This window comes from Larus michahellis, chromosome Z (genome assembly GCF_964199755.1).
Source record: "Larus michahellis chromosome Z, bLarMic1.1, whole genome shotgun sequence".
In the NCBI taxonomy this organism is placed as follows: domain Eukaryota; kingdom Metazoa; phylum Chordata; class Aves; order Charadriiformes; family Laridae; genus Larus; species Larus michahellis.
Window position 1 is genome coordinate 31574755 of NC_133930.1, and position 26807 is coordinate 31601561.

At 38.4% G+C, this 26807-nt stretch overlaps 1 protein-coding gene across 5 annotated transcripts in view; it reads left to right on the top strand.

Annotated features, from left to right (window-relative positions):
* The window catches only part of KDM4C (lysine demethylase 4C), a 274533-nt gene that overhangs the window by 160757 nt on the left and 86969 nt on the right, over window positions 1-26807 (top strand). For all 5 annotated transcript variants that reach the window (XR_012584902.1, XM_074569863.1, XM_074569862.1 and 2 more), the window contains 3 exons: window positions 7276-7457; window positions 8300-8516; window positions 9460-9536. Coding sequence is in view for 4 of the 5 variants with exons in the window: in XM_074569863.1 (XP_074425964.1) it covers window positions 7276-7457; window positions 8300-8516; window positions 9460-9536 (476 nt within the window). In the remaining variant the exon portion in view is untranslated. The remainder of the gene's footprint in view (window positions 1-7275; window positions 7458-8299; window positions 8517-9459; window positions 9537-26807) is intronic.

Genomic DNA, 26807 nt, shown 5'->3' on the forward strand with positions numbered 1-26807 from the left:
TGAAGGCTGCTCCACATAGTTATTATCAAAGCTCACTAAAATCAGTGATATATTTAATGATGTATTGATAAGATGTTTGAATCCAAGTAGGATATATTGTCAAAGTGTATCCAGTACAGGGTCTTTGAACTTGATTTAAAAATACGCTCCAACTTTGAAGGTTTACATCTCATGCAGGAAATTTCTGGATTTCTGGAAACTCTTATGCCTAACACTCTAATAACAGAACTCAAGTCAGTCTTTTTACTTGTACATGCAATTTAAGTACCAGTACTAAAGAACTGAATTCTGTGTTCCTTGTGCCAGAGTCTGATGCCCTCTGACCATGTTCTTTTAGATGTCCCACACAAGAAGTATTTAATACCAAATTTACTGGTTTTGCATTAGCAAAATATTACAGCAATATACTAAAATCACAGAACAAGCACGATAGAGCATGTATATTGCAATACACAGTTGGATCACGATATAAATGTGATTCTCATTACTGGTCTGTATATGCTCACTGTGTCACCATTTTCTGGGAAGGAATACGTGAGTTCAAGTTGGCTCAAACCTGTTGGTTGCTTCAGTTCATTTTGTTCTATGTTCAGTTTTTATTCTCTTGTGTTGGACTGAACCATATACACGCTTCCCATACTCTGGTCTGGCTGGCTCAGGAAGACATTCGTAATCTTCTGATTAACTTGGGGAAAAATGTTTACATAATCTGCTGATCAACTGAGCTCATACAGCCATTTATCTAAAACAAAGGCCACCCTCTGTTCCCTTTTATGTTGAGATAAATTTGGCTTCCTTTGCAGCAACTATGGACAGTCATTCCCTAGATTCTTCCCTGAGATTCAAAAGCACAGAGCCCTTGTGCGTGTCTGCTGAGCTTTCTTCAGTTTCAGGTGTTTATTGATCGGTCACAGGATGCATGAAACATTAAAGTGTAAATTAGAGGAACAGTGCCCTGACTTACATGCAAAATATACCTCCATCATCAAGAAGTTTTTCAGGAGAGTGCCAGTGGTTTTTAGGCAGAATGAAGGAGTAATAGTAATAGAAGGAGTTTAGTAGTAGGTCCTCTTCCGCATACGGGATGCCCAAGATTTCTTCTCTCTTAGAAAATATTAATTGAGTATGGAGCTCATATTAACTTGTCTAAAGATAAGAGCATCTTGGGGTTTTTTTGTTTCGTTCTCTGCCATCAGGGAATTCTTGATTCTCTGAATAATAATTTCACATTTGTTTCATTTGAGTAACGCATCCTTGTTAATGAGCCAAATCTTAGAAGGTCCCTTTTGGCCCTTATTGATTACACAAGGCACCTGCCAAAGGTAGGGGCTGGTTTGAAATTAGAGTTTATTTTAAAATGCACACTTCTAGTCATGTTCTTAACTTTACACGGATGATAGGTTGTAGAAGTTCTACGATACTTACTTTTGTTTCCCAGCTGTGTTTCCCGACTCTGCCTTAGCTATGAGTTTCTGGGGTCATGTCTACATAGATGTTTCCAATGGTGCAAGTAGAAGTCTTTATTTTTCTTTCTTATACGGTGTCCTATTTTTTAACCTTTTAAAAAAAAATTAGTTAATTGAGTTTTTATGTGGTGCAAGATGTTGTGTAGACAGTCCTTTTTAACGTAAAAATGGTTTATTTTACTGTAGGCTATTTAATTTTTATTTCATATAATTCCTCAGGCATGTCATATTCCAGATAGTAAAGGCTTCATGTGATAAGCAGAGGATTTTCATTTTTGCAGTTAAAGTAAAGAAACCCTTTGCTGTATTTTTATAGTTAGGGAATTTTAATACATCCTGAGAAAGTGTGCTGAATGGTTCTTCTTATAGTTTCACTTCGACGTAGGGAGTGAGTGCATACATCTTTGTATAGTTAGCCTCTGAGCACGTTGTCTTATCTACTGGAGTTCTCTGGAGACAAATTGTCTCAGGAAAAGAGTGAGCTTGACTCTAAGAAAGTGAATCAGGTAATTAAAGTTCTGTTGCATTGTTAAGCAATTCTGAATTCCTGTAAGTAGCACTTAGATTTGAGGTTAAGCATAACATTTACACTTGAACATGGTGTTGTGTGAGAAGGTGTTCTGCTAAAGAGATGTTTATTTTTGTAGCTGAAGTGATGGCCTCAATTTTTGATGCAATATTTGTTGCTATGGGAATAACTACTATGTCTAAAGTAGAGTGTCATGATTCAGATGGAGATTAAATAGGAATACGTCAACTGAAGACTTTAAAGATGGTTCTTTGACTATTTGTCAGTGCGCCTATGTGTTGTGCTGGGGAGTTTGCAATCTCTTACACAGTGCTGTCAGTTGAGCTGCAAATGTACATTGAATTTCCTTGTCATGGCTAGCAGGTTCAACTCCTGTATTTTCTTGTATACTCTCTGACAGCAATATGTATCCTGTACTATAGTTCAGTTGATTTGACGTTTCTTTATCAAAGAATATAAAGAAATCGTTATTCAGTTTTGTCTTGATTAATTCTTAATTTTCAATCTAAGTTTCATGCTGAAAAGCTGAAAAAAGCAAATGACAGATCAATTTTCACCAGGTATTTCTGCTATGCACCTGTACAGAGTCCTGTTCATGCACTTACTGCCTGTGAACTGTGAGGAAGCATCAGTGATTTGAGCCAGGTTGCAGCAGACATAGAAGTCAAGATAGATTCCCTAGCTCCATTTCAAGTGTTGTACAAAGAAAATCCTCTCTGTAAACATATATTGTGTTTCATATCACTGCATTGGTTGACCTGAGTCTTTCAGATTATCTGTCTTGGGCTGCTCTTAGAGCCAGGCCACTTTATTGCAAAGAAGATCTGGCTGAATAATGGCGCATGTCTCAGAGTGTTGTTGGTTGGCAGCGTTGCATAAGTGACTGTTCATCAAAACTTGCTCTACCAGAACTGAGACAACATTCTCAGGCTCTTTCAAAAAAATGCCAATACATAGGATTTTAGGTGAAACATCATGTTCATAGTGCTTCATGAAACGGTACGTTACTGGTCTTGTAAAGTAGGTGTGTGATTTTTGGAGGGCGATGTTTGACTCTTTTTCACTGTAGGAGCTGCTGCTTCCACCATGTTTTTTGCAGGTTTTGAGCAATGGGAAATGGGACTGCTACATAATTGAAGTAGAAAGTATGCCTACTTATGAGAATGGAGCTTTTGAGAGTTTTCAAAACAAATTGTTCTCCATTGTTACTCTAAGAATCCTCAGTTAAGGTGGATTTTGAATGGAGGCAACTGGAGGTTGCAGTTGCCCTGTGTCCTTTGTACCATTGCATAGAAGCAGATGAAGGTGCTGGGCACTTCCATACTTCTAACAGACATAACTGGTCACAAAAATACTGAGCTCACATGAGGCACCTGAATGTCTACCCTGAAACTACACATGCCAATATGAGTCAGGAAAGTAAATTTATTTTAGGCTAAGTCACTGATTGCTCTTCCGTTATGTAGTAAGTAATGAAAGGAGTCCTTAAAAAGAATAAGAGGAAATGAGAAGTACTGGATAAATAGCAAAAAAATTTCTAAAACCCCCTCAAGTTTTCCAGGCTTTTTTGGGACATAAATAGTACTTTGGAATTTTTAAATGGACAAGTGAAGAAAGGCTATAAATTGTGCCAAGAAGGCAATGTTTGTTACATCAAGTGATCATATACTCTGTGCTTTCTCTCAAACAGTTTGAGAGCTGTTTCCTGTTTTGGATAAACAAATTCTTAGGTTTTATTCCTGGCACGTAACTTCTCTGACTTTTGGAAAGCAGGAAGGTAGCTGCATCTGTACTACCGGGGAAGCTGACCTGGAAATTCTTGCTGTCAATGAAATTGGTGCACCTTGGAAAAAGTACACAAACAGAAACTGCTCAAGTTCTACTGATGTAGACTATTTACATAGAAAATTGCATATTCTACCTGGTGAGAGAGTTGTTGAAGGCAGCATTCTGTAATGGGAGACATGTACTCTGTAACTTTTCTTTTTTTTAATATCAATTACTTTTGACATTTTACAATTTCAGTGTGTGTGTGGGTGAATGTTGATTGTAAGGAGATGAACTAATATTTCTGAAGCCCTTGAAAGATGATAAATTAAGCCTAAGGTTGCCTAGGTAATTCTTGAAGAGAACTGAAATTCACAAGCCATACAGTAGTGATAACAGAGGATTAGGCAAAGCTTATATCCCTTAAGAACATCCACTCTGTCTATTCTTAACTTCGTATACTGTTAATGTAACATTCCTTTAAGAAGTGCTGGGTCAGCTAGTCTCCCTCTGAAAAGAGGAGGGATATTTTTCCCTTCCTGGCTGTCCTGCGCTTATTATGGTAGAGAGGAGTGCGAGATTGCAGGGTGTAATATGCAGGAGATTCACATCAGAAAGCCTGGTAGCCAAAGCTCATGCAAAGAGACTATGAGACTGCTGTAAGGAGTGTTAAAAAGACAGTCATACCTCAAAGATGATAGAACGCATAATTGGAGATATAGACATCAGAGGCAAATGAGGAGGATTCGCTTCTAGTGAATAAGTAACTGGAAGCAGTTGCTCTAAAAATGTAAGGTAAAGGGGAAAAAAAATTTATTAAAATAGTGTTAAGTTTTTTGGAGGTTATGGAAGATGCAGTCTGGTACATCTGCATAAGACACTTTGTCCCTGGCTTCATTTGGACTAAGGTTTGAAAATAAATACAAAGCTTTTGAAAGCAACAAATTGTTTTAAGAGTACTGCCAGCTTTATTCCTGGCTCTTGCACTCTTTTCACTCCCTTGGTTTGGAAAGGATTTGTAAAGATCACGCAAGAAGGAACTGCAATTGTGGAGTTTATATGCAATTAAGATATAAACATTGTTCTCATCAAAAGCAGAACCAATATGGTCATGAACTCAGCAATGTGCTGGAGGCAGTGGAAAACCAGAGGACCATGTGAGAGAACCAGAGCTATCATTGTAGAATTGACTCAGAATTGATCCAGAATAGACTGGAAATCCAAAGATAGATTTTTGACTAAAGACGAACATAATAGGATGAGGCTCAGGGTGAAGACTTCAGCTCTCCTGGGAGAATTATTCAGCAGTGATAATGAGTGCTGGAATCAAAGGATGTCAGTTTCAAAGTGGATAATAGATATGGAAGGTGTAAGTTACAAACCTTCACAATTCTTTTTGTGTTCCTCTTTGTTTTCTTCATCAGGCACAATCAAGCCCTGAATTCTATGTGAGCTCACAACTATATTGAAAATATTTAAAATAATGGCAGTATAAGCTCCTGAAAGAAAATAATGTCAAAGAAAGAATTTGTAAAATAAGTTAGCAAAGATGAAGCCACTTGCAAGACTGTTCTGTAAGGGAAGACTTAAATGGATAGAAATGGAACTAGAGGCATAGATTTCAGAGCTATTAATTTTAGAGTTCTGGAAAATTGCATGCAATAGAAAAAATATGGCTGGACAGAATGTTTTTAACTAAAAGCTTAGTTAAGCTTTTAACTTAAGTAATACAGAAAGCTATAAAAGTGTTGCTGGCATTTTGTATTTTCATTTCTTCCTTGTGTTCAGCTACTTCTTCACTGCTGTTCTTTTACAGCTACGTTATTCACCATAAAGCTCTGCTGCTGAATATTGGCTTGGTGACAGCTTTTTTGCAGATGTTTTGTGTTTGTCCTTCTACCTGGGTTATTGGCAAATGTTTATTGACTTGATATTAGTTTGATATTAGTTTTCTTGAAAAAAACATAAAAAATGAAATAAAATTTACATATATTTATTTATTTTTGCTACATTTGGCTTGCTTGTGGACAAATATTTTAATCCATATTTTAATCAACACCAATGAAAATGCTATCAACTTTATAGTGCTTTTGTGGCAATGTGTGACAATTTATCCTAGGAGGAGACCCATAAAGCCTCTGCTTTTTTGTAAAGTGGAAGGCAGTCATGGGCTGAAGGAATGTGATGATTCAGCTTAATGTACTTCATTAAACATTTATCTATTGAAATTTTCTTCTTGTGGAAGAAACAGTTTTTCTTAAATACATCATTAGAAAAGGACTGCCTACTATAGACCTTTTTTTTGTTGTCTGAACGTTCTATTCAATAACTTCCCACATTTTCCTTCCTACAGTCACATTATTTTAATTATTCTAATTGACACCTGCATGCCTTCTCATTGATCATGAAAGATTTACTAAGTACTGTCCACTTGAACAAACTTTACCACAGCATCATTAATCAGAGCAGTGTATAAGGACCCAATTCAGAAAAATATAATTAACATTTCCCATCATCAGTGCTTTCCTTTCTAGAATGAGAAGACATTTCCCTCCCCATAATCTGTATATTTTGCAGGTGGCAAAGTCTCTAGGTTGCCTGTGAAGATACTTTGAGGTTTCCAGCCAGCTCAAACATGTGACTGGGCTGAAATTCTGGTGTTAACAGCTGGATCATTAATAATTCTGCTATTGATTTCACTGGGGCAAGAGTTTTACACCCAGGCTCTTTTTCACAGCTTTCCCTTTTCCACATCTTTATTAACAGAAAATGATTACAATTTTAGATTACTCCTATTGAATAAGCTATTTCTCGTGGCATTTCAGTCTGATTTTAGTTCCCAGCTTCTCTCGAGGCGTCTGATTTCATGAAGTCACTTTTATGGAGCCCTGCATGGCAACACTACTAATAAGTAAAATAAACTTTTACAACATCCAGAACAGATCACTGATATTACCAAATAATTTTTCCCATAGTGGTGTCCAACATGCATCTTCAGCTACATCTTAGATCTTCTTGTTCCCTGTTACTCCCTGGCTATAACATTGATCTCTTTTTACCTTTGGAAAATGAGTGTCAGTTTCCACAAAGGGTTGAGAAGTGCCATTGTGGGTGAACGGAGTGATTTGTCTGGTGGTGCTTGTCAGGGTGCAACATGTTCCATCTGAAAGGAGTTTAGGGCAGAATGCATAGGATATGGGGTAGAGGTTGGAGGAATTAAGGAGTGGGAGAGTGAGATGCGATGTTTTGGATATTAATAGAAATTGTGAACGGTAGAGCTAGTGACATACTTTCTCATGCTCTGTGTGGAGCAGTCAGCTCATGACATGGGTGTCAAAGCACTTTTTTGTATTGCTTGTCCTGATGCATAATTGTTTTAGACTTCTGCATTTGTATTCACACACAGACTTCTTACAGGATCAGTTTATCTTCATTGTTAGTGCACATGGCAGATCATTGTTGTTTGTCTTCATTCCAGGGCTACAATGTAACCAGTTGTTTTTTTTCTTTAAGAACTGCCTGAAACTACCTTAACTGAAGAGGAAGTTCAAGAGACAGAGACATGGGCCAGGCCTTTGGTCTACCTTTGGCAGACAAGAGGACCCAATTTCAATGCTGAAAAAGAGTATAACGCAGCTTGTGCAAAAAAGGAACCACACTGTGCCATTTGCACTCTTCTCATGCCATACTACAAGGTAAGCAAGATCCTAACAGCTCCATCTCCGGGTCAAGTGTAAACTAGCTGCCCAGCTACTTATTTCCAGTAAATTAGAAATAAGATAAGCTTGTGCATTTGAGCTGTATGAGAAGCAAATAAACTCAGTATTGTTAAAATCAGAACCGGTACTCTGCTCACCTGCATTTATCCTTGGTTGCAGACAGTGTGTGCCTTCTACTAGGGTTTATGTAGGATTGGTGCTCGTGTATGTGTCGTTTTGGAGGTGGTGAATCCACACAGGTTTGTATCTTTTAGCTATTTCCTCATATGTCCATCTTCAGATGCTTTTCGTCAGAGCCTCTTCTGTGTCTCCTTCCCGCAGTGTTGAAAAAATAAGTGTTTTCACAGTACCTAGGCCTTCTCGGGAATAATATTGCCATAGAAACAGTCTAATGCAAAGCACTGTTTGATACTGGCTTGTGGAATTCCTGTGTCAAATGTCAGCTAAAAATGCTGCCTTAGTACTATGCTACTAATTCTGAAGCTGCTAAACTGCATGGTAACTAGGAAGAAAACTTTTATTGCACTGGACCCAGTTAAAGGGCTCAAAGGGCGACAGAGGTACAGTGTCATTGAACACTGCTGCAATAACACTAGTTTGCAGGCTGAGTGCTATTCTAGATTTCACATTTATTTGAAGAGTCAAGGAACTATAGAATGACTGTGATAGATGCCTAGAAGCGGATAATTTTCTCATGAAACTGTTCCATTGTTAGTGCAAGAGCTGGGAGGGGAAAAGTCATTTCATCATTGACAAAAGGAGGAGTAAGACTGACTCTCCTTTCTTTTACTTAAATATAAATTCTGTTTATTTTCCAGCCAGACAATCATGATGAAGAGAGTCCTACTTTCAGGGAAGCAAACTCAGCAGAAACATTGATGTCTGAAAATGAAAAGACTAAACCTCTTATTCCAGAGATGTGTTTTATCTATAGTGAAGAAAACACTGAAAACTATCCATCAAATGCCTTTATCGAAGAAGATGGAACAAGTCTTCTGATTTCCTGTGCAAAGTGTTCTGTACGGGTTCATGCAAGTAAATAAACTAATTGTTCAGTTGGCAGAAATGTAATTTAAAATCTTGTTTTATTGATAAATAATAGTTAACTAGGCCCCTAGTATGTCTTCAGAAGTACTTGAAGAACATTTCCATGTGTAGCGCTTCAATGGCTGGCTAAATTTATTTTAAAACTACGTTACATTTTCTATTACTTGTAAAAGATTGCTGTGAAAATAGTGAAGAATTAACTTTCCTGTAAACTTTCAATAATCACGAACTTCTGATTCTTATGTCAATTCTGAGCTGTTAAATTCCTCTTTTACTTCTTGTATTTTAAACCACTGTCGGATGTTAGTATGTCCTTATTAACTAGTCAGGGTGAAATCCTGCTGGATTTGAGGACTTGTGAATATTGCTAGTGACTTTAGATATGCAGTTATTTCCTTCACCTTGCATTCTTTTTTTATTTCAAGAGTGAATGATGAATGCATGGGTTTTCTGCAGTATCTTCTATAGACAGTAGGGTCTGAATAGTTAACTCTAAGAAGCCCATGTGAAATTCTTACATGGAAGTACGGTACAATTGCATAGAATAAATGCCAGTACATTAATTAAAATTGTACGTTTTTACTACAGGGAGAATTGGTGATTTGCTATTGAACTGACAGAAAATAAGAAATTCCCTGGGGTTTGGGGTTTTTTGGGGTTTGGGGTGGGTTTTTTGTTTGTTTCTTTTGATTTTCAGTTTGGTTTGGTGTGGGGTTTTTTGGTTTTGGGTTTTTTTTTTGAGTTTTGGAAAGAGTGTCTGTGTGTCCAATTTATCTATTTCATAGACTAGGGAATTAGTGGTAAGCCAAGACTGGAAAAGTCTCCTTGGTCACAGGAGGTGTGTTTTGCTAGTGTTTATACACAGTTGAATTGTATGACATCATAGATAGAAAGGTAGAATATGTTAATCAACCCAGCTCTCTTATTCTAGGTTGCTATGGTGTTCCTTCTCATGAAATCCATAATGAATGGTTGTGTTCTCGATGCAGAAAAGAAGCCTGGACAGCCGTAAGTTTCACAGGTTGCTTAGTTATCTAACACATTAGAGATTAAGGAAAAACAAAAAGAAACACATGCATGATTGCATGTGGAATGTAGCCTGTGTGTTTTTTCTGAACGCACATTTGCTGGGGAAAAATTATTTGTAAAATATGATTAGATTTCAATGTAAAATGTAGTGGCATTTTGGTAGAGAAACTTGGGGTAGGTTGCTACTCTCAAGAAAAGGGTTGGCTAAGAGAATACAGTTGTGTGTAAAACATTGTTCAAAGAAACAGCTGAAAATTTAAATGCACTTAAGAGAGAGAAAAATGAGATTTCGTCTAAATATTTTAGACTTCTGGTATGTATGTATGTATGGGCAGCTGGAGCAAAGAGAAAGGGAAAGACATTAAGAAATTACAGTCAAGAATGAAATTGTTCTTTTACAGTATTTAAGGTTTACTGTGCTGTATGTGTAAGCAGAAAAAGGATTAAATTGTGAAGCTCCTAAATGCCTATTATTTTGTTTTAAAAAAGTATAAAATAGTTTTGTACAGCAAGTAACAAATAGACAAGGAATTTATAGAATCCCTAGACATATACTCATTTTAAAAAAAGAAAACTTTAAAATTTTACATTTCAACACACTATCAGTTGCCCTGCTAAGTCATTTAATATTTGTTTTCCTTAAAACAGCTTGAGGAAATGTGATAATCAGTTTTGATGGCAACATAGCTTTTTCTTTAATCAGCTGTTGAATTAAAAGCACATATTTCAGGTGCCTTAAAAATGTAAATCCTTAAATGACATCATAAAATTTTGAGATATGTTGAAAAAGAAATGAGAATTCAAACTACTGGAAAATACAGTATCACTTTGTCAAACATCACTTCTTGCAATTATGAAAGTCAGCTGTAAGAAATTCACAGTCATAGCATTAGCAAACTGAAAGTAACAATAAATATATACAATTTGATTTTCCTTTTATACACTGTCAACATTTTAAGGTTCTTTTGTGAATGCTAAGAATACTTAAGGGAACAAGAGAGGAACTGGTATTTTTAGTCCACATATTACCTAAACTTGGGAAAACAAAAGGAAAAAAAGTGACTTAGAACTGCTCGTTACAAAAATATGATCCATCGATAATGTTTAGTCTAGTGTTCTCTCAGTGAATAGCTATTAAAATATTTTTTGAATCAATTTCCATCTCTGTAATGAGTTCTCATTTTAGTAGGAAAGGCATTCTTACTAGGTAAAATCCAATTAATCATAGAATAGTTTCAGTTGGAAGGGATCTTTAAAGGTCATCTAGTCCAACACCCCTGCAATGAGCAGGGACATCTTCAACTAGATCAGGTTGCTCAGAGCCCCAGTACTCCAGATGCAGCCTCACCAGGGCAGAGTACAGGGGGAAGACGACCTCCCTCCACCTGATGGCCATGCTCTTTTTGATGCACCCTAGGAGACTGTTGGCCTTCTTGGCCACAAGGGCGCGTTTCTGCCTCATGGTCAACTTGTTGCGTCACTGATCACAACCCTCTAAGCTCTGCCATTCAGCCAGTTCTCAGTCCACCTCACTGTCCACTTATCTAGCCCACGCTTCCAAGCTTACCTATGAGGATGTTATGGGAGACTGTGTCAGAAGCCTTGCTGAGAAGTCAAGGTAGACAATGTCTGCTGCTCTCCCCTCATACACCCAGCCAGTCATGCCATTGTAGAAGGTTATCAGGTGGTCAAGCATGATTTCCCCTTGGTGAATCCATGTTGACCACTCCCGATAACATTCTCTACATGCTTAGAGATGACATCCAGGATGAGCTGTTCCATCACCTTTCCAGGGATGGAGGTGAAGCTGACTGGCCTGTAGTTTCCAGGGTCCTACTTCTTGCCCTTTTTGAAGACAGATCTCTAATTCTTCCTGTTTATTCCCCATACTGCGTGCATTGGTGTACAGGCATTTCAGAGAGGTAGTTGAGCATGCAGTTTTCCCTGGAGGGGGCAAGAGGATCCACCACAGCCATTCACGCCTTTGAGGTCATTTGCCTTCTGGATCTCATCTTGGGAGTCAGCTAAGGAACATCTGTCACTGTTCTGGTTGGCCTGGCTTATTCCCCAGTTGGATAAGTTGGTGTGAGCGTTGCCATCTTGGACCCCAACCCCCAAGTCCTTCAGTTTAAAGCCTGCCTCACCAAGCTGTCCATTCTGCTGCCAAAGATTCCCTTGCCTCTTCTAGACAGGTGGATTCCATTCCTCTCTAACAGGCCACATTCATCAAAGAATGCCCCATTGTCATAAAAGCTAAAACCCTCATGATGGCACCAGCCATGTAGCTAGGAGTTGGTATATGTTTTCTGTCCATTTCCGGCTGCTCCCTTTCCTCTAACTGGTAAAGTGGAGGAGATCACTCAGGCACCATTTTTTTTCACTTGCACCCCCAGGGCTTTATAGTCTTCCTTAATTCTGCCCAGGTTCCGGCTTGCGGTGTTATTCGTGCCCACATGAAGGCGTAACAGTGGGTAGTAGTCCATGCTCTTGACAAGTTGTGGCACCCTCTCAGCGAGATCTCGAACCTTAGCTCCCAGAAGGCAGCATACCTTTTGTGACTCCCTGTCAGGACAGCAGATGGGAGCCTCAGTGTCCTTAAACAGAGAGTCACCCAGTACTAGCACACGTCGTTGTTGTTTACGATACCTACTGTGTGCTGCGGGTGCAGGTCCTTCTGACAGACGTTGCTCTTGGGTGTCTATAGCTTCAGACCTGTTTATGGTTGTGATGCTGGAGGATGAAGATTGAAGCGTAGTCCTGCTTTTGTGGGTCACCAGGGTCCAAGGTGCCTCATTCTCAGTGGTGTCTGCTACAGGAACATGGTTATGAAACTACCTGTCTCTATCTTGGCTCCTTTGATACTGTGCAACATGTTAACCGTTTATTGCAATTCAGCCACCTGGTATAACAGATTGTTGACGTGTGCACACCATATGCAGGTGCTTACCTTTCTGCCAGGAGAAGGAGAAGGGTCTAGGCACTCACTGCAACTTACCACCTGTACTGAAGTCTCCCTCCTTACCGGTTCTGTCTGGGTGGATGCATCAGACCTCTGAAGGACTTGTGTATAGGAGCACTGATTTTACCTCTGAGGCGAGTGCCCACCATTTTAGCAGAGACCTTGAGCACTTCCCTGGGATGTGGGTCAACAAGCAGGCTGCAGGGCCCTTCATGAGCATCCTTCTGCACAAACTGCCACACCACACCCTGCCTGATGCGCCATGCCCGGTTTGCCCACGCTGTTTGAGCGCTCCTGGTTGCTGGTGCTCCCCAGGGCCATTTAAATCTCCTGCAGTTGCTTCTGGCAATGTCCACGCTGCCACATAAACCTCACTCATGGGAGCTGCTGGCTCCTGGCGGGGGCGCTCTTGTCTTCCTTGGATTTCCCTGGCTCCAGGAACCCCCTGTCCTCCTTGATCTAGCTCCCAGACACAGAATTTACCATTGCTGCCAGTGCGCTCCTTGCCGGCTGAGTCCCTCTGGTCATTTTTGTGGCCATCCTCTGGACCTGCTCCAATAGGTCCGTCTCTTTCCTGTGCTGAGGGCTTCAGAGCTGGATGCAGTACTCCAGATAGGGTCTCACCAGAGTGGAGAAGAGGGACAGAATCACCTCCCTCAACCTGCTGGCCGCGCTTCTTTTAATGTGGCCCAGGATGCGGTTGGGTTTCTGGGCTGAGAGGGCACATTGTCAGCTCATGTTAGGCTTTTCTTCTACCAGTACCCCCAAGTCCTTCTCAGCAGGGCTACCCTCAATCCCTTCATCCCTCAGCCAGTATTGGCACCGGGGGTTGCCTCAGCCCACGTATAGGACCCTGCACTTGGCCTTGTTGAACCTCATGAAATTCACACAGGCCCGCTTCTTGAGCCTGTCCAGGTCCCTCTGAATAGCATCCCATCCCTCAGGCATGTCAACCACACCGTTCAGCTTGGTGTTGTCGGCAAACTTGCTGAGGGTGCACTCAATCCCACAGTCTGTGTTGTTGATGAAGATATTGAACAGTACTGGTCCCAATATGAGGGACACCGCTTATCACTGATCTCCATCTGGACACAGAGCCGCTGACACTACCCTCTGGATGTGACCATCCAACCAATTCCTCATCCACCGAACAGTCCACTCATCAAATCAATCTCTCTCCAATTCAGAGAGAAGGATGTGAAGGACCATGTCAAAGCCCTTAGAGAAGTCCAGATAGAAGACATCCATAGCTCTTCCCTTGTCCACTGACATAGTCACTGCATCACAGAAGGTCACTAGGTTGCTGAGGCAAGACTTGTCCTTGGTGAAGCCATGTTGGCTGTCTCAGATCACCTCCCTGTCCTCCATGTGCCTTAACTTCAAGGGAGATCTGTTCCATGATCTTCGCAGGCACAGAGAGGCTGACAGGTCAGTAGTTCCCAGGGTCGTCTTTTCTACCCTTTTTAAAAATGGGTACAATGATTCCCTTTTCCCAGTGACTGGGGACTTCACCCGACTGCCATGATTTTGCAAATGTCATGGAGAGCGGCTTGGCAACTACATCGGCCAATTTCCTCAGGACTCTGGGATGCGTCTTGTCAGGTCCCATAGACTTACATGTGTTCAAGTTCCTCAGGTGGTCTTGAACCTGATCGTCTCTTACAGTGTGAGGGACTTTGCTCCCCCAGTTGCTGCCTTGCGGTCCATCTACTTAAGTGGTGTGGGAAGAGAGGTTGCCAGTGAAGACCGAGACAAAAAAGTTGTTGAGTACCTCAGCTTTTTCCTCATCCATTGCTACCAGTTTGCCAGCCTTGCTCCTCAGTGGGGGTACGCTTTCTTTGACCTTCCTTTTCTGGTTGATGTCCCTGTAAAAGCCCTACTTATTTTTCTTTGCATCCCTTGCCAAGTTCAGCTCCAGCTGTGCCTTGGCCTTCCTGAGCCCATCCTTACACAACTGGGCAGGTGCCTGTACTCTTCCCAGGACACCTGTCCTTGCTTCTGCTGCCTGTGCATTTCATTCTTGCCCTTTCATCTTTCATTGGTAATCAGGAAACCTGGTTGTAGCTTCCGTGTTAGACAATCATGAGTTTCAGGATGCCTTGAACTAGTTTTATGCCTACTGTTCTAGAGTCAGGAGAAGGTCAAAGGGAAAAGCAGAAGTCTGCTCTAGCAAGTGACAGGTTGCCATTAACTCAGAATCTACTTATCAGTTAAGCAGACAGGGTTAGAAAGCCTTGTTGCTCTATCAAAAAGTTTTGTTAATTTCTTTTCTGGAGAGATACAGCTATGAAGTGCAAATATGGGAATTCTAAGGAGAACATTCTTATTCATGAAATACCGTGTATGACAGCAGTAGGACCAAATAAGATGTTTTTGTTAAACAATTTAGAACATTGCCTGGGAACCTGATGTTAACGGCAATATAACAGTAACACATTTGAAGGGAAATTTGGAGAGAGTCTTTGTCTTTTGACTACAGTGCATATCTTAAAATCAAAAGTCACTAAAAAATAGTAAAATTAAATTCAGTCTTAGAATTTGTTAATACTGGGTTGTAGAAACGATTCTAAAATTGTTCATTTTCCAAATGTTCTTGAAGAGGACATTCAGATAGCATAATGGTTGGTGAAAGATAAGAAAAAAATAGTGAGATAATGACTGGCTTGACTCTTTTACGGTCACTATGGGACAATAAAGGGAGAATTGAGTAATATGATGGAAAAAGAAAATGTTGGCAAGAAGATTAAAGCTTGACTTGACCGGTATTTTTCTTTGAGAAATTTATAGAGGAAAAATTTGCACCCAAGAACAGTGTTAATTCGAGACGAATTATGCACATTTTACTGAATAAGTTTAGTTTATTCTGTTGTGATGCATATATGTTTCTGAAAATGAGCAAGATCTGATTTTTAGGGAAAGTACTTTTTGGCCAAATTATTTAAGGATATGAGATGAAGCAGTGGAAGAGATATCAAAACCATAAAGAAAATATCTGAATGGAAATTTTATCTGAAGAGGTTTGAGTATTTGATTTTTGCAAAAGCACACTCTAAATGAAACTGGAGAAAAGACTCGGGTTTCTGGAATTTTGTGTTTTAGGTAACAGGGTGATAGGAGTGAAATGGAGCACCTTTTTCACTGTGCAAAGGCTAGACAGTATGTGTTGCCCAGTTGGACAATTTATTTAATGTAAGCTTTTGGTGATATATATTTAACTGAATTGCTCTGATTTTGTATGTGTATTGATCACATCTTTAGTGCTGACAGCTCCATCTTTCTATAGCTCTGATTTGGTAACCTGAGTGAAACAGACTTATGCCCCAAGAGAGCTCTTCATTCAAATATGTTTGTGGAGTAAAATTAACATTCTTAATGTCATAAGTTGTCATTCAGTTGGGAAGTTTTAATAAAATGTTGAAGACTGAATAGACCTCACTAGTATTAAATTTACTTAAAACTTGTCCTCCATAGTCTGCTGTCTTGTATTCTTTGTTATTACATGTTGTTCACATGTCAATGTGAACTACTCATTGTTAGCTGAAAGATGTAGGAGTGACAGATAATAGGCATCTGCTACCCGAGTTAAATAGCAAAAGTCCAACAGTTTCAAGAATGTGAATAACGCCCTGTTATTTACTCATACGTGAATGATACCCAATTCACTTTTTCTGTTTTAATAGTAGGGTCTTTCAAAACTCTTGAGATGCTGAAGCAATCTCAGAACTATTGGTGATTATCTCTTACAGTTTGAAGAGCTTAGGTGAGGTGCCAGCAGCCTGGAAAATTTAATGTTGCTTTTTCAAAGGCAGGAACCGGCTGACCCAAGGAATTATGTGGCAGTCAACTTATCTTGGATTCCAAGAGAAACATTAAACAAATGATGACTCTATCAATTTCTAAACACCTAGACAATAACAGAGTACGAAGAGATGTGTATTTAAGAGCAAAACAACTGATCTTTTTGCTGTGACAGCTCATGGGAATAACAAATAAGCAAAATATTTCATACATCCTAACTTTCACAGGCTTTTGATAGTATTTTAAATTCTGATATTCAAGTGACAGAAGAGATGGGATGTAAATCGATAGTTGCCAAACATATTGGACTATGGATTTGCTTTCAACCCTTAGTAACTCAGGCCACCAGCCATCATTCTCATCAGAGTCTTAAAATAACAGAGTGAGTGATGAAGTTCTGTGCATTATTTGCGCATTACTTTTCATGTCCTTATGGAACATACGTGTACATCTAAACTGGTCTATTTTAAGTTGTTGTTCTGGTTTGGGCAACACAGGATTAATTTCTCTTTCAGTAATTTTACTTCTCAGTAAGGTGTGTTCTAATGCTAGGGAAAGCTACATTTTTAGAAGACTCTAGTGTCTGAATTTGTGAAAATGTTTACTTTGTAGCCAGCTGTGGTATGTGGGTTTCAAGGTCTCAGTGTTTTTGAGCCTTGCCAGGTGCAGGGATGAGGAGGAGCAAGACCCTGGCACTTGGCCCAGGTTGTCTGACAGAATTGTTTCGTACCGTCAATGTCACAGTCAATATAAATTAGAAAGTTTGCTGAAAAGTTCTCTCTTCCTTGATGGCTGCAGTCCTGAGAACTTCTTGCCCTGGCACTGGACCCCTGAGCCCTTCCCTTCCTCCTGAGGCTGTTGTGCTCACACTGTCTGATATTTGCTGTCCCCTGCGGAAAGTGAACAGCTTCCTGCTGGTAGAGTTGGCTGAGTATAATCCTTGTGTGTTTAATATTGGTCTCAGGATCATTATTGATTTTTCAGTGTTATTAATATTAATCATTTAATCTTATTCTATTGCATCTGTTTATATTTCAGCCCTTGGGTTTCCTTGTCTTTTGCCGATTCCCCTTCCCGACTCGGGGAGGGGTCATCGGGTGATAGAATGATTGTCTAAACGACAATAAAATATTGTGGGTTCCTCAAACTGTAACAGCCTTTAAGATGATTGGACATGAGATGGAGGAGTGTACTTCATGTGAAGCTACCAAGGTGTTAAATTTACAGAATATATGAAAGGCTTTTTCACAACTATCAAATGTGTTTCAGGTGTCATTCAAAATGTTATTTTGTTCAGTTATTTCAATATTTCGGTGAAGTGAAAGGATTAATGCATTTTCTCTAAGCATCAAGGGCCTTGGGCATTGAGTAGGCTGAGGTTTACTAATTTGGATTAGGATTACTGTTTTGGATTGGATCCTACTATTTTGTAGGACAATAATAGTATTAGTATATTGAAGAAATAGTGTAAAATAAATTATACGGAATTCAACAGAGATAGGTACAATACTTACAGAGAAGTTATCAATTATACATACATAAGATGGGAGTGCCTACTTAAGCAGTAGCTCCTGGTGCTAGCTGCAGTTGTGACCACTCTGGTCATAAACTGAACATAAGTCACCAGTTCTGTAGAACCTGAGACATCACACCAGGATGTTTAAGCCTTGTACTGGAAGTAAAGCCTGAAAAATGCATGGAACAATCTTTCTGCCCTCTTCAGCTTTGATGAGAGCTGAAGAACCATGTCTAACATTCAACACATAGTTCAAAAAACCATGTGCCTGAATGGGATGGAAGTACACATGAGGTGCAATTGAAATTGCAAAAAAACAAATCCAAAATTCTTTTAATCATTCTTGTTAGACCTCAGTCGTTCCATAAGGGAGGATTGAAAAGATTTAACCTTCTTAGTATAGCCAAGGTGAGAGAGCAAGGAAATAAAAACATTCTCTTATGTAAAATTATATGTGTATGGCAAAGTTAAACACAACCAATTCCCATTCTCTCATCTCTCGTGTAGCAGCTTTAAACTTCATCAGTGGAAGTTTATGTTAATACCAGGAAATTTTGCTAATTTTTATTTCTAAAAATAGCAAACTACTGGAATAGGATATGTAGAGATTTTGTAGAATCTACTCCTTCACGATTTTTAAAAACAAGTTGTCAGGAATAGCTGACAAGACTTGGTGGTGCCTTGAGGTAGACGGATAAAATAGACACTGAGGTTTCTTTTCTTCTATGGTTCGGTTTGGTCTATTTGAATAGTATTATTCATTGCAAAGAAATGCGACTGTAGTTCTCTTTGGAGAAAAAAATAGGAGTTTGATATACAACTTGAATTTATTAATGCATTTTTGCTTGTATGGAACGTCATTGCTGACATCAGCATGATTAAGAATTGCTGATACTTATTTTGGTCCTATTTATCATTTTATGATAATGTTTCTGTCTCTTCAGGGTTTGGACAATAACCTTAGATTATCCTAACTGCTTTCACTTCAAAATAGTACCATACTTTTACCTAATCTTAGCATTATATTTAAGATAAATGTGGTTGTCTTTTAACCAATCTTCTGTACATCTATAAAAAAAGACAACTTAATTGAATATACTGCTGCCCAGAGTACTACTTGCCCTTTTAAAAATCTGCAATTTATGTTAGTCATGCCAACCTGCAGCTGAAAGTTTTATGCTACCTTTGAAATACATGCATGTTTCTTTTTTGAATCATTTTTTTTGTTTAATTTTTTCTATATCTGTTGTTATACATATAATATCTTAATTGTATTTTAAATTGCTGTGTAGTACCGTAAGTTTCTCTGGAGTGGGAGATGTAATTAAAGAAAATTACTTACATGCATGATTTTTTTTTTACTGTAGGGAATATAGAGTGTGTATGTTTTAAATTCTAACTAACATGGTTCAGACTTCGAATGAAAAAAATCATAGTCATCTAAATTCTTGGTCAGGATAAGCATTCCTAAAAACTGCAGCTGTTGCAGAAGAGCAAAAGTGTGACTTGACTCACTGTGGGAATTATATATCCACATGCCTTTATAAATTCAATACTTGCATCAGAAAAGTGCACAAAATGAAAAGATTTAATTATCAGAAAATACCTGTTGCCTGAAACTCCAGCTTCCTGAATGTCTGAAATTGTTTTCCTTTCTCTTCACGTTGATTCCTAGAAGGAGGAGACTTTGCTGAGAAAGGCCTGTCTGAGGAATTCACTTCTGAGTAAGGCTTTAAATCATGGAGGGAAGGTTGATTGGAAAACAAGAAGGAAGAAAAGTTTTGTGCAGTGGAGAATAAATTGGAAGTTATGAAACATTGTTACAAACATTGGTTCAATGTTCAGAATTCATTTCTTGGGAGGGAAAGTTCCTTCTCATTCCTCTCCTTACACCATTAATATTGGTTTTAGTTCTGTTAAATGATACTTTCTCAAACTCCCGGCAGTTACGTTATCTCTATAGAAAATTTGGTCTCTACTAGGTTTTTGTTTTATCAGTATGATTTTGCAAAGCACCTAAGTATGAGAGCACTATAGACATGAGAGCTGTGTTAGTAGCTGAATGAAACTGCATGATGTGTGAATCACAGGTATGAACATCATTAAAACATAGGAATAGAAAAATGCCCAAGTGGACTCAGATTTAGAGAGCCAAACTTTTCTCTGATGGAGATTCTATTTTATATTATCAGGAGAAACCGCTTTTGAGTTTCAGAAGCATACTGCTTTCTAGTAGTTGCAGTGTCTCTAAGTAGCTGAAATAGTATGCTTTACAATATCGTGTGTCAAATTTTCAGCTTCCAGGATGCACTTGGATCCTTGATAACATAGCGTATCTTTGTATTCTGCTAGGCAGTAGTTCATGTTTAATAGCGGTTATTGAGAAAAAAGGAGAGTGATACCTAATTTGTCTATGCTAATGGACAAAAAATAGCCATAAATCAATCCCCTAAAACAATTAAAAAATCAAATAATATTAAATAAGTCATCTGCATGGTTCCTGAAAGTGTAACTGTATTCATACAAAGTGCCTTGATTGAGAACAAACGCCTCATTAATCTTAAATGTTTCAGCAAAAGGAAGCTAGTGAAGTCAGGAAGAATAATGACTGGCATTATAGAGAATGCAACGTACTGTACAATGTGCAAGGATGTGGTCACCTAGTAGCTACAGTACATAAACATAAGTACTTTTATTATTTAGAGGACAAAAGCATTTGGGATAGGAAAGAGAAAGAAGAGCAAGTAAGGAAAAGGGTAAATGTACTTTAATGCCTTACTTCATAGTAAGCTAGCTGTTAATAAGGCTACTAAGGAAGCTGCATGACTTTTCACACGTTATTCGAACCCTCCATAGCGCTACAGAAATAGTTCATCACCTAATTTAGTCAGTTGGCACTGATTTTGAGAACAGATCCTATGTTGAATAGCAAGCTTTAGACAGCTTAGCAGAATTATTTTTTCTATAGATGAGCTTTTTTATGCTTTGTATTTTACTATTGATAGTCGGACTTTTGTGTTTTTTATATTTTGTGTTTATAGTAGCCCATTACATCAGTTGAAGGATTTTTTTTTTTTGCCTTTTTTGCAAGGTGTCAGAAAAGTGGCACATAAGAGCTTTCTGCATTTCCAGCTCGGAAACTGGCCTATTTCACCCTACTGAAAATAATGATTTTGAACAATCTTTTTAGAGTGATGCCTTTCTCACTGATACGGTGTCAGCATTTCCATTATTAACCCCTGTTTTCAGAGCCTGATAACTGCCAAAATTAACTTCACTACATGTGAGTTGGTATACAGTGTCTTAATTTTCAGACGGATTTTTGCTACCAAGCTTTAAAAGCATTTGAATATTGTTAATAAAAAGAAATTTTTGTGCATAAAAATCTAGCTATAGCAGGAAGGGTTAAAAACAAATTTTCTTTTTTTTTTCCTCTTTTCAGAAAAGTAAGGCCTGATTTTTTTATTTTATTATTATTTTTTTTAATCTGGATTTTCTCGAACCTTCTCTGTAGAGGGTGACTTCCTGGGAGAATTACTTGTGAATGCTGATGGTAAGAATGTGTGAACTCGGAGATGGAGAGCATGATATTTCTGTCTGGTTTTGATATTAGTCTAGTAACAGGATACATATACGTTGCTTGTAAAAACCGGTCTTTGACACAACATATTTTAACAGGTTTGTAAATACTGAGTTTCTCTGATGCTGTCACTGAAACCGAATTGAAAAATACCTTCTTAACCTAAGTGCCATAATGCTCAGTCCCAGAGTCCATTTTGACCTCAGATTCCCTTTGTTGCAGTTCACCAAGTCAACCTTTGCTACTGGTATCCATGTGAAAAGGCTTGATAGGTTTGGGCGCTTCCAGCTGTGTGGGTATTCTCATCTTACCAAGGAAGGGGTTGTCCATTCCCTGCAGGGTGAAGCAGGATTTCAGTCAGATGCACCTTTGATTGGCCCTGCTTGGAGCTGGAATTGGGCCAGAGAAACTCCACCAACCAAATCTAAATTTGTCCTCAGGACTGTATCTGATCTCCAGGAGTACTGCTGCAACATCATTGAGGGATTAAAAGACGGTGGAAGCAGCCAGTAACAGGATGTCCTGCTCTGCACAGGGGGTGCTGGGCTGTTTTCTTGAAGATACAAATTTTAATCTAAAGATGTTTGGTTTTAAATCTAACATTTACTGTCACTTCCAACCATTGTCTTATAATAATAGGAATGCTTCTACATATTTTTTATCAGTAGAAATACCATCATTCCATTTTTGTTTGTGTGTTTGCTAAACGTTTAGCTTCAGTGTTATCTTCTGACAGTGACTTTCACAGTCTTATATTTTTCAGGAAAAATGATCAGTTTTGTATTTCTTACCTAATTTCAATACTTGTTTATTTATTTTTTAAAACAGCTAATCTTAGTCCTTTGGACTTCTCTTCAAAGGGGAAATTGTCTGTAATCTTTCTTGTTCAGATGCCTGGGAATGGTTGCTTTTTCTACTGTAAACATCTTCTAAAACTTAGTGGCCAATAGCCACTATTGCAGAAATACTTAGTTTTCAGTAAAGTAACAGTCTCCATTTCATACTTTATATGTGTTTTTTACTGCAGATATGCGCAGTCCAGTGAGAAGGGACACGTAGGCCCCCCCCGCCAAGTATGGGAGTTAATTTTAGTCTAGTTACCTGGACTAAATCAGTGTTTTGATTCTTCTTTCAGCCTCAGCCCCACCAGTTCCCATTCCTTCTCTGGCTGCAGAGAAGCCAGTTCTGTTCCCATCCCCCATCTCATCTCTCTTCCCTCACCTTTTCCAAGTTTTCTTATCCCAGCCAACTCTCTTCTGCCTTTTGCATTCTTGCAGATCACTGTTCTCAATAATGCTGTGTCATGGACAGCACAAAAAAAAGGCTGCTTGCTCTGTATACTGTTGCCTCAGCCTGGCATGACCTGGGAGCTGCAACTGCAAGGAAATTCTAGGCCGTCCCTGAGTCAAGGGCAGGGCAAACTGAATGTTTGCAGGACTAGGCTACAAAAATGTGGGAATTCAGTAGCTGATGGTGTGCAGACTTTAAATTCAGAAGAGTGGATGTCTTGAACATATTTGAACGCATATGAAACAGTAAAAAGTTCATCCATAGCAGAATTGTGGCCACCTTCAATTTCCAAGAACCTACTTCAAGCTTGCAGTCAAATATGTGACTACATATTAAATAAATATTAACCCGTGGTGGATTTCCCTTTGATGGAATTAGTCAGCCTCCCCAATCAGTGTCAACTTTAAGCATTTACAAAATGCTAAAAGAATTGATAATGGTTTATTCTTTTGGATAGTGTAAGATTTTTCTGTAACATTTTCTTAAAAAAAAAAAAAAATTAAATGCTTTTCTCAAAGCTCCTATTATTAATAAAAGTTGTGGCATTGTTGAGGCAGATGGTGGTGGAAGTTTGACAACATTTATATACAACTGAAGATTGTGAGTTGTAATGGCAGCATCTAGCAACTCTGTTAAGAAATGATGCGCCCAGACAGGAAAGTGAATCCTTTTTCTAGACAACCCTCAAATTGTCTGCAATTTATTATTTTTAGGAATATTTTGTCTATTAAAAAAAATTGGAAGTTTGTCTCTGAAAAGCTAATTTTAATAGGTAATATCTTGAAGTAGATATAGTAATGGTCTCTCAATTGAAATCAAACAATCTCAAAAGCTGTTTTCTGAGTGAAAATTATTCCCCTGGTGTGTAAAAATTAAAATATTAATTAGTGGACCATTTCTGAAAATGGCATTTTCCAATGTGTTTAGAGAAACACCAACCCTGTTCTCTTTACACAAGGATAAATACAGACACAAATATAAATAATCTGGAGAAGTGAGGTGGCCGAGAAGGCAGCAGTGTCATATCCAAATACACATCTGTGCTAATACTATTTGGAAGTGTGACCTTGGGCATTACAAGGCAATTGAGAGAGATGGTGGAAGACTAAGGGTATCTATTTTCAGTTCAAATGTTCCTCTAAAAAAACTCACTGGAGTGGCTTGAAGAAAACCGAAGGTATTTATCAGCTTTAGCCATACAATTTGTATCTATTGGATTTAACTGTAGCAGAGGTCAAGATTAGACGTGTGTTGTAATTAGTTATGGTTTTCTACCAACCAGCGACTTTTAAATGAGACTAGTAAGTCGGCATTGTTGTGACACACCTTTGTAGCAGTTGACTCTTAAGACAGAAAACAATTGTTCTGTTCTCTTATTAGAAATATTTTGGAGAAAAAAACCCTGTCCTAACCACTTATCTTAGATTTTTTGAGTGCCTTTAGACACTAGTCAGTCAATAGACGCACAGGGAAAATAGGTGATGGAAAAAAAAAGTGGAAATACATTGTTAAGTGGATAAATAGTGTCCTACTTAGTGCTGAAGACACTATCAATACTTGCAGTGCTTCAAACCACTAGCCAAATTGTATATATACTTACTTGAATTGATTCATTCTGGTGTCAAATAAAGCTGTGATAATAAAGTTATTACTTTACCTTTATTATAATGGTAAGATAATAAAGTTTGGTGAGTGAATTCTGTTCCTTTTTCAGAATCACAAACCTTACAAACATGTGAAAATGAAATTAAAAGTATATTATATATAATGTATATTGCTGTGTATACTTACCAGTGCCAAGTAGTGGTGTTTTCCTAATTATCTGGGTATCTTTTCTAAAACATTTTAAAATATATTTTGTAAAGCTTGAAAATGGCAGGTTACATAGTGTAGTAAGATCTGCCATAACGAATTAAACCAAAGTCTGTTCTGCTCTGTGACCCTCTCTCTAGCACAGCCAGAAATGAATACCTGGGGAAGAATGTAAGTCTTAGGCAAGCATTCCCTAATGCTCTCTCAGTCTCCTACAACATACAAAGAAGAAACTACCTTAGCATCTTTGTGCTTACTAAGTAAAAGGTGACCTTTGTTGGTTTTCTCTTTCATGAACTTATGCAGCTTCCTTTTCAAGTGATGTAAAATTTTAGCATCCACATCTGGCGAACAGTCATATACTCTGTGAATAATATTTTGGATTGTTTTTTTTTGGTTTTTTTGTCTGGTGCTTTCTGTTTTCCTTTGATAGCAATCACCTAGTTATTGTATTGGAGTACTTAGTCCAGCCCTTCTGAAGTCCTCATGATTTTACTGGCATCTCTCAAACACCATACTGCCTTCTCTTTCCTGGCCTGACCAACTGCAGCCTGTGTAGTTATCCCTTGTGCAGAAGCTGTTGCAGCTGATGTTACCTGAATACAAGCTTTTCTTTTTTTTTTTTTCCTTTGAGGCCTGTGAAGTAAGGTTAATCAGAAACAAACAAGGTCTCGACAAATTATTGAAATATTCTGGAAAACAGGGTGCAATTAAATAGGGAAAAAGGCAAGATGCCGAAGCTAGAACACAAAGGAATGGGGTGCAACGATGCCAGCCAGTGCTCTAGGAGGGATCCTGAAAGTTACAGTGCACGAGCTTAGCAAGTCACTGCAGAATGAAGGTGAACACTGTATGAACACATCTCCCTGGATGTGGGGTGCAGGGTGTATCAACTAAACGTGCGTCGCCTGACATCACTGAGGCTTTGCCCTCATCGCATTTCAGAGGGGAAAACATGGCCACAGGTGAAGACAGTAGGTAAAAAGTTGTGGTTGTTTAACCTACTAAGGGGCTGTAGATGGAAAATGGCAAAAAAGGAAAGGAACAATCTCTTTTTCATGTTTATGATGCATAAAGTAAAAAGAAAAAGGCGTAAGCTACAGCAGGGAATCTTAAGGCTAGCTGTTATGAAAAATTTCCTAAAGGCAGGGATGTCAAAGAGCTGTTAGAGATTGTAGGTTGATTATGGAGACTACGTTTTACAAAGAAGTTGTTGAAAATGTGTCAGATGTAATTCATTAGGAATAACATAAGTTTTATTTTACCCTGTCTTCTTCCACTGACATAAGTTATATATTTAATTTAACTGCATAAATACAATTCTTTGGAGATGCCATTGTAATTTACAGAGTCTTAGAGGAAAGGAGAAACAGCAGTTTAACAAAAAGGGGAGGAACATGTGGGGCATGTTCATAGTTGTCCATAAGAATAACCATCTATGACTTGCTGTATATCCCACTGCTACGGCTTGGCTGACCTCTATTGCCTTGCTGTGTCAAGCAGCTTCCTATGTCATACAGAACGCTATTGCTGGCGCAGTAAGTATGCAAATATGGAAGTGTGAAAACTGCTTTTTATAAGCATTACTGTCAATATGACTTTGAATTTTGGCAGTGTAAAAAATAGTCAAAGACAATGAAATGCATTCATTTTAAAACACAAATGAGCGTCAACAGGCTTGGTTTTTGCATGGTGTTTATCCACGCAACAATAATTAATATGCAACTATGGCTGAGTAGTGGCATATCATTCCAAAAAAGATGATCTATCTTTTGGATATATGTACCAAAGGAAGCATGGTTAATTCACATTGACTTCAGGCTTTTGCTGCAGTGGTGGAAACAGAGAAATGAAAAATAAATCAGATTAGGAATGCTGGTTGCAAAATGCAGTTTCATTGTAAGCAAGAGGAATTGTTTAGTCCAGAAACTGTGGATATGATGTGTATGGTTATGAAAAAAAATGCATTGTCTCCACTAAAAGGCTAAAAGATGAAGTGAGCGTTAGTATGCTACACCTTGTGAATTATATGGAGATGTCTTTATACAGACACTGGAAGAGACTTTTCTTTTGTAATTCTAGAATGTTATGGAGATTTTTTAAGCAGATGGGCAATTTAAAATGGTCTAAGATTTAATTTAGATAAGTGTAAAATAATATGCTTAAGAAATTATTACATAATGCAAATAGAAATGACAAAATTACTTGTTTAAAGGATTTGCAAAGTAGTAGTGAATCAGAGATTGGATATATTCTAAGGTGATGCTCTGCAATGAAGTCTGTTCCTAACCTGAT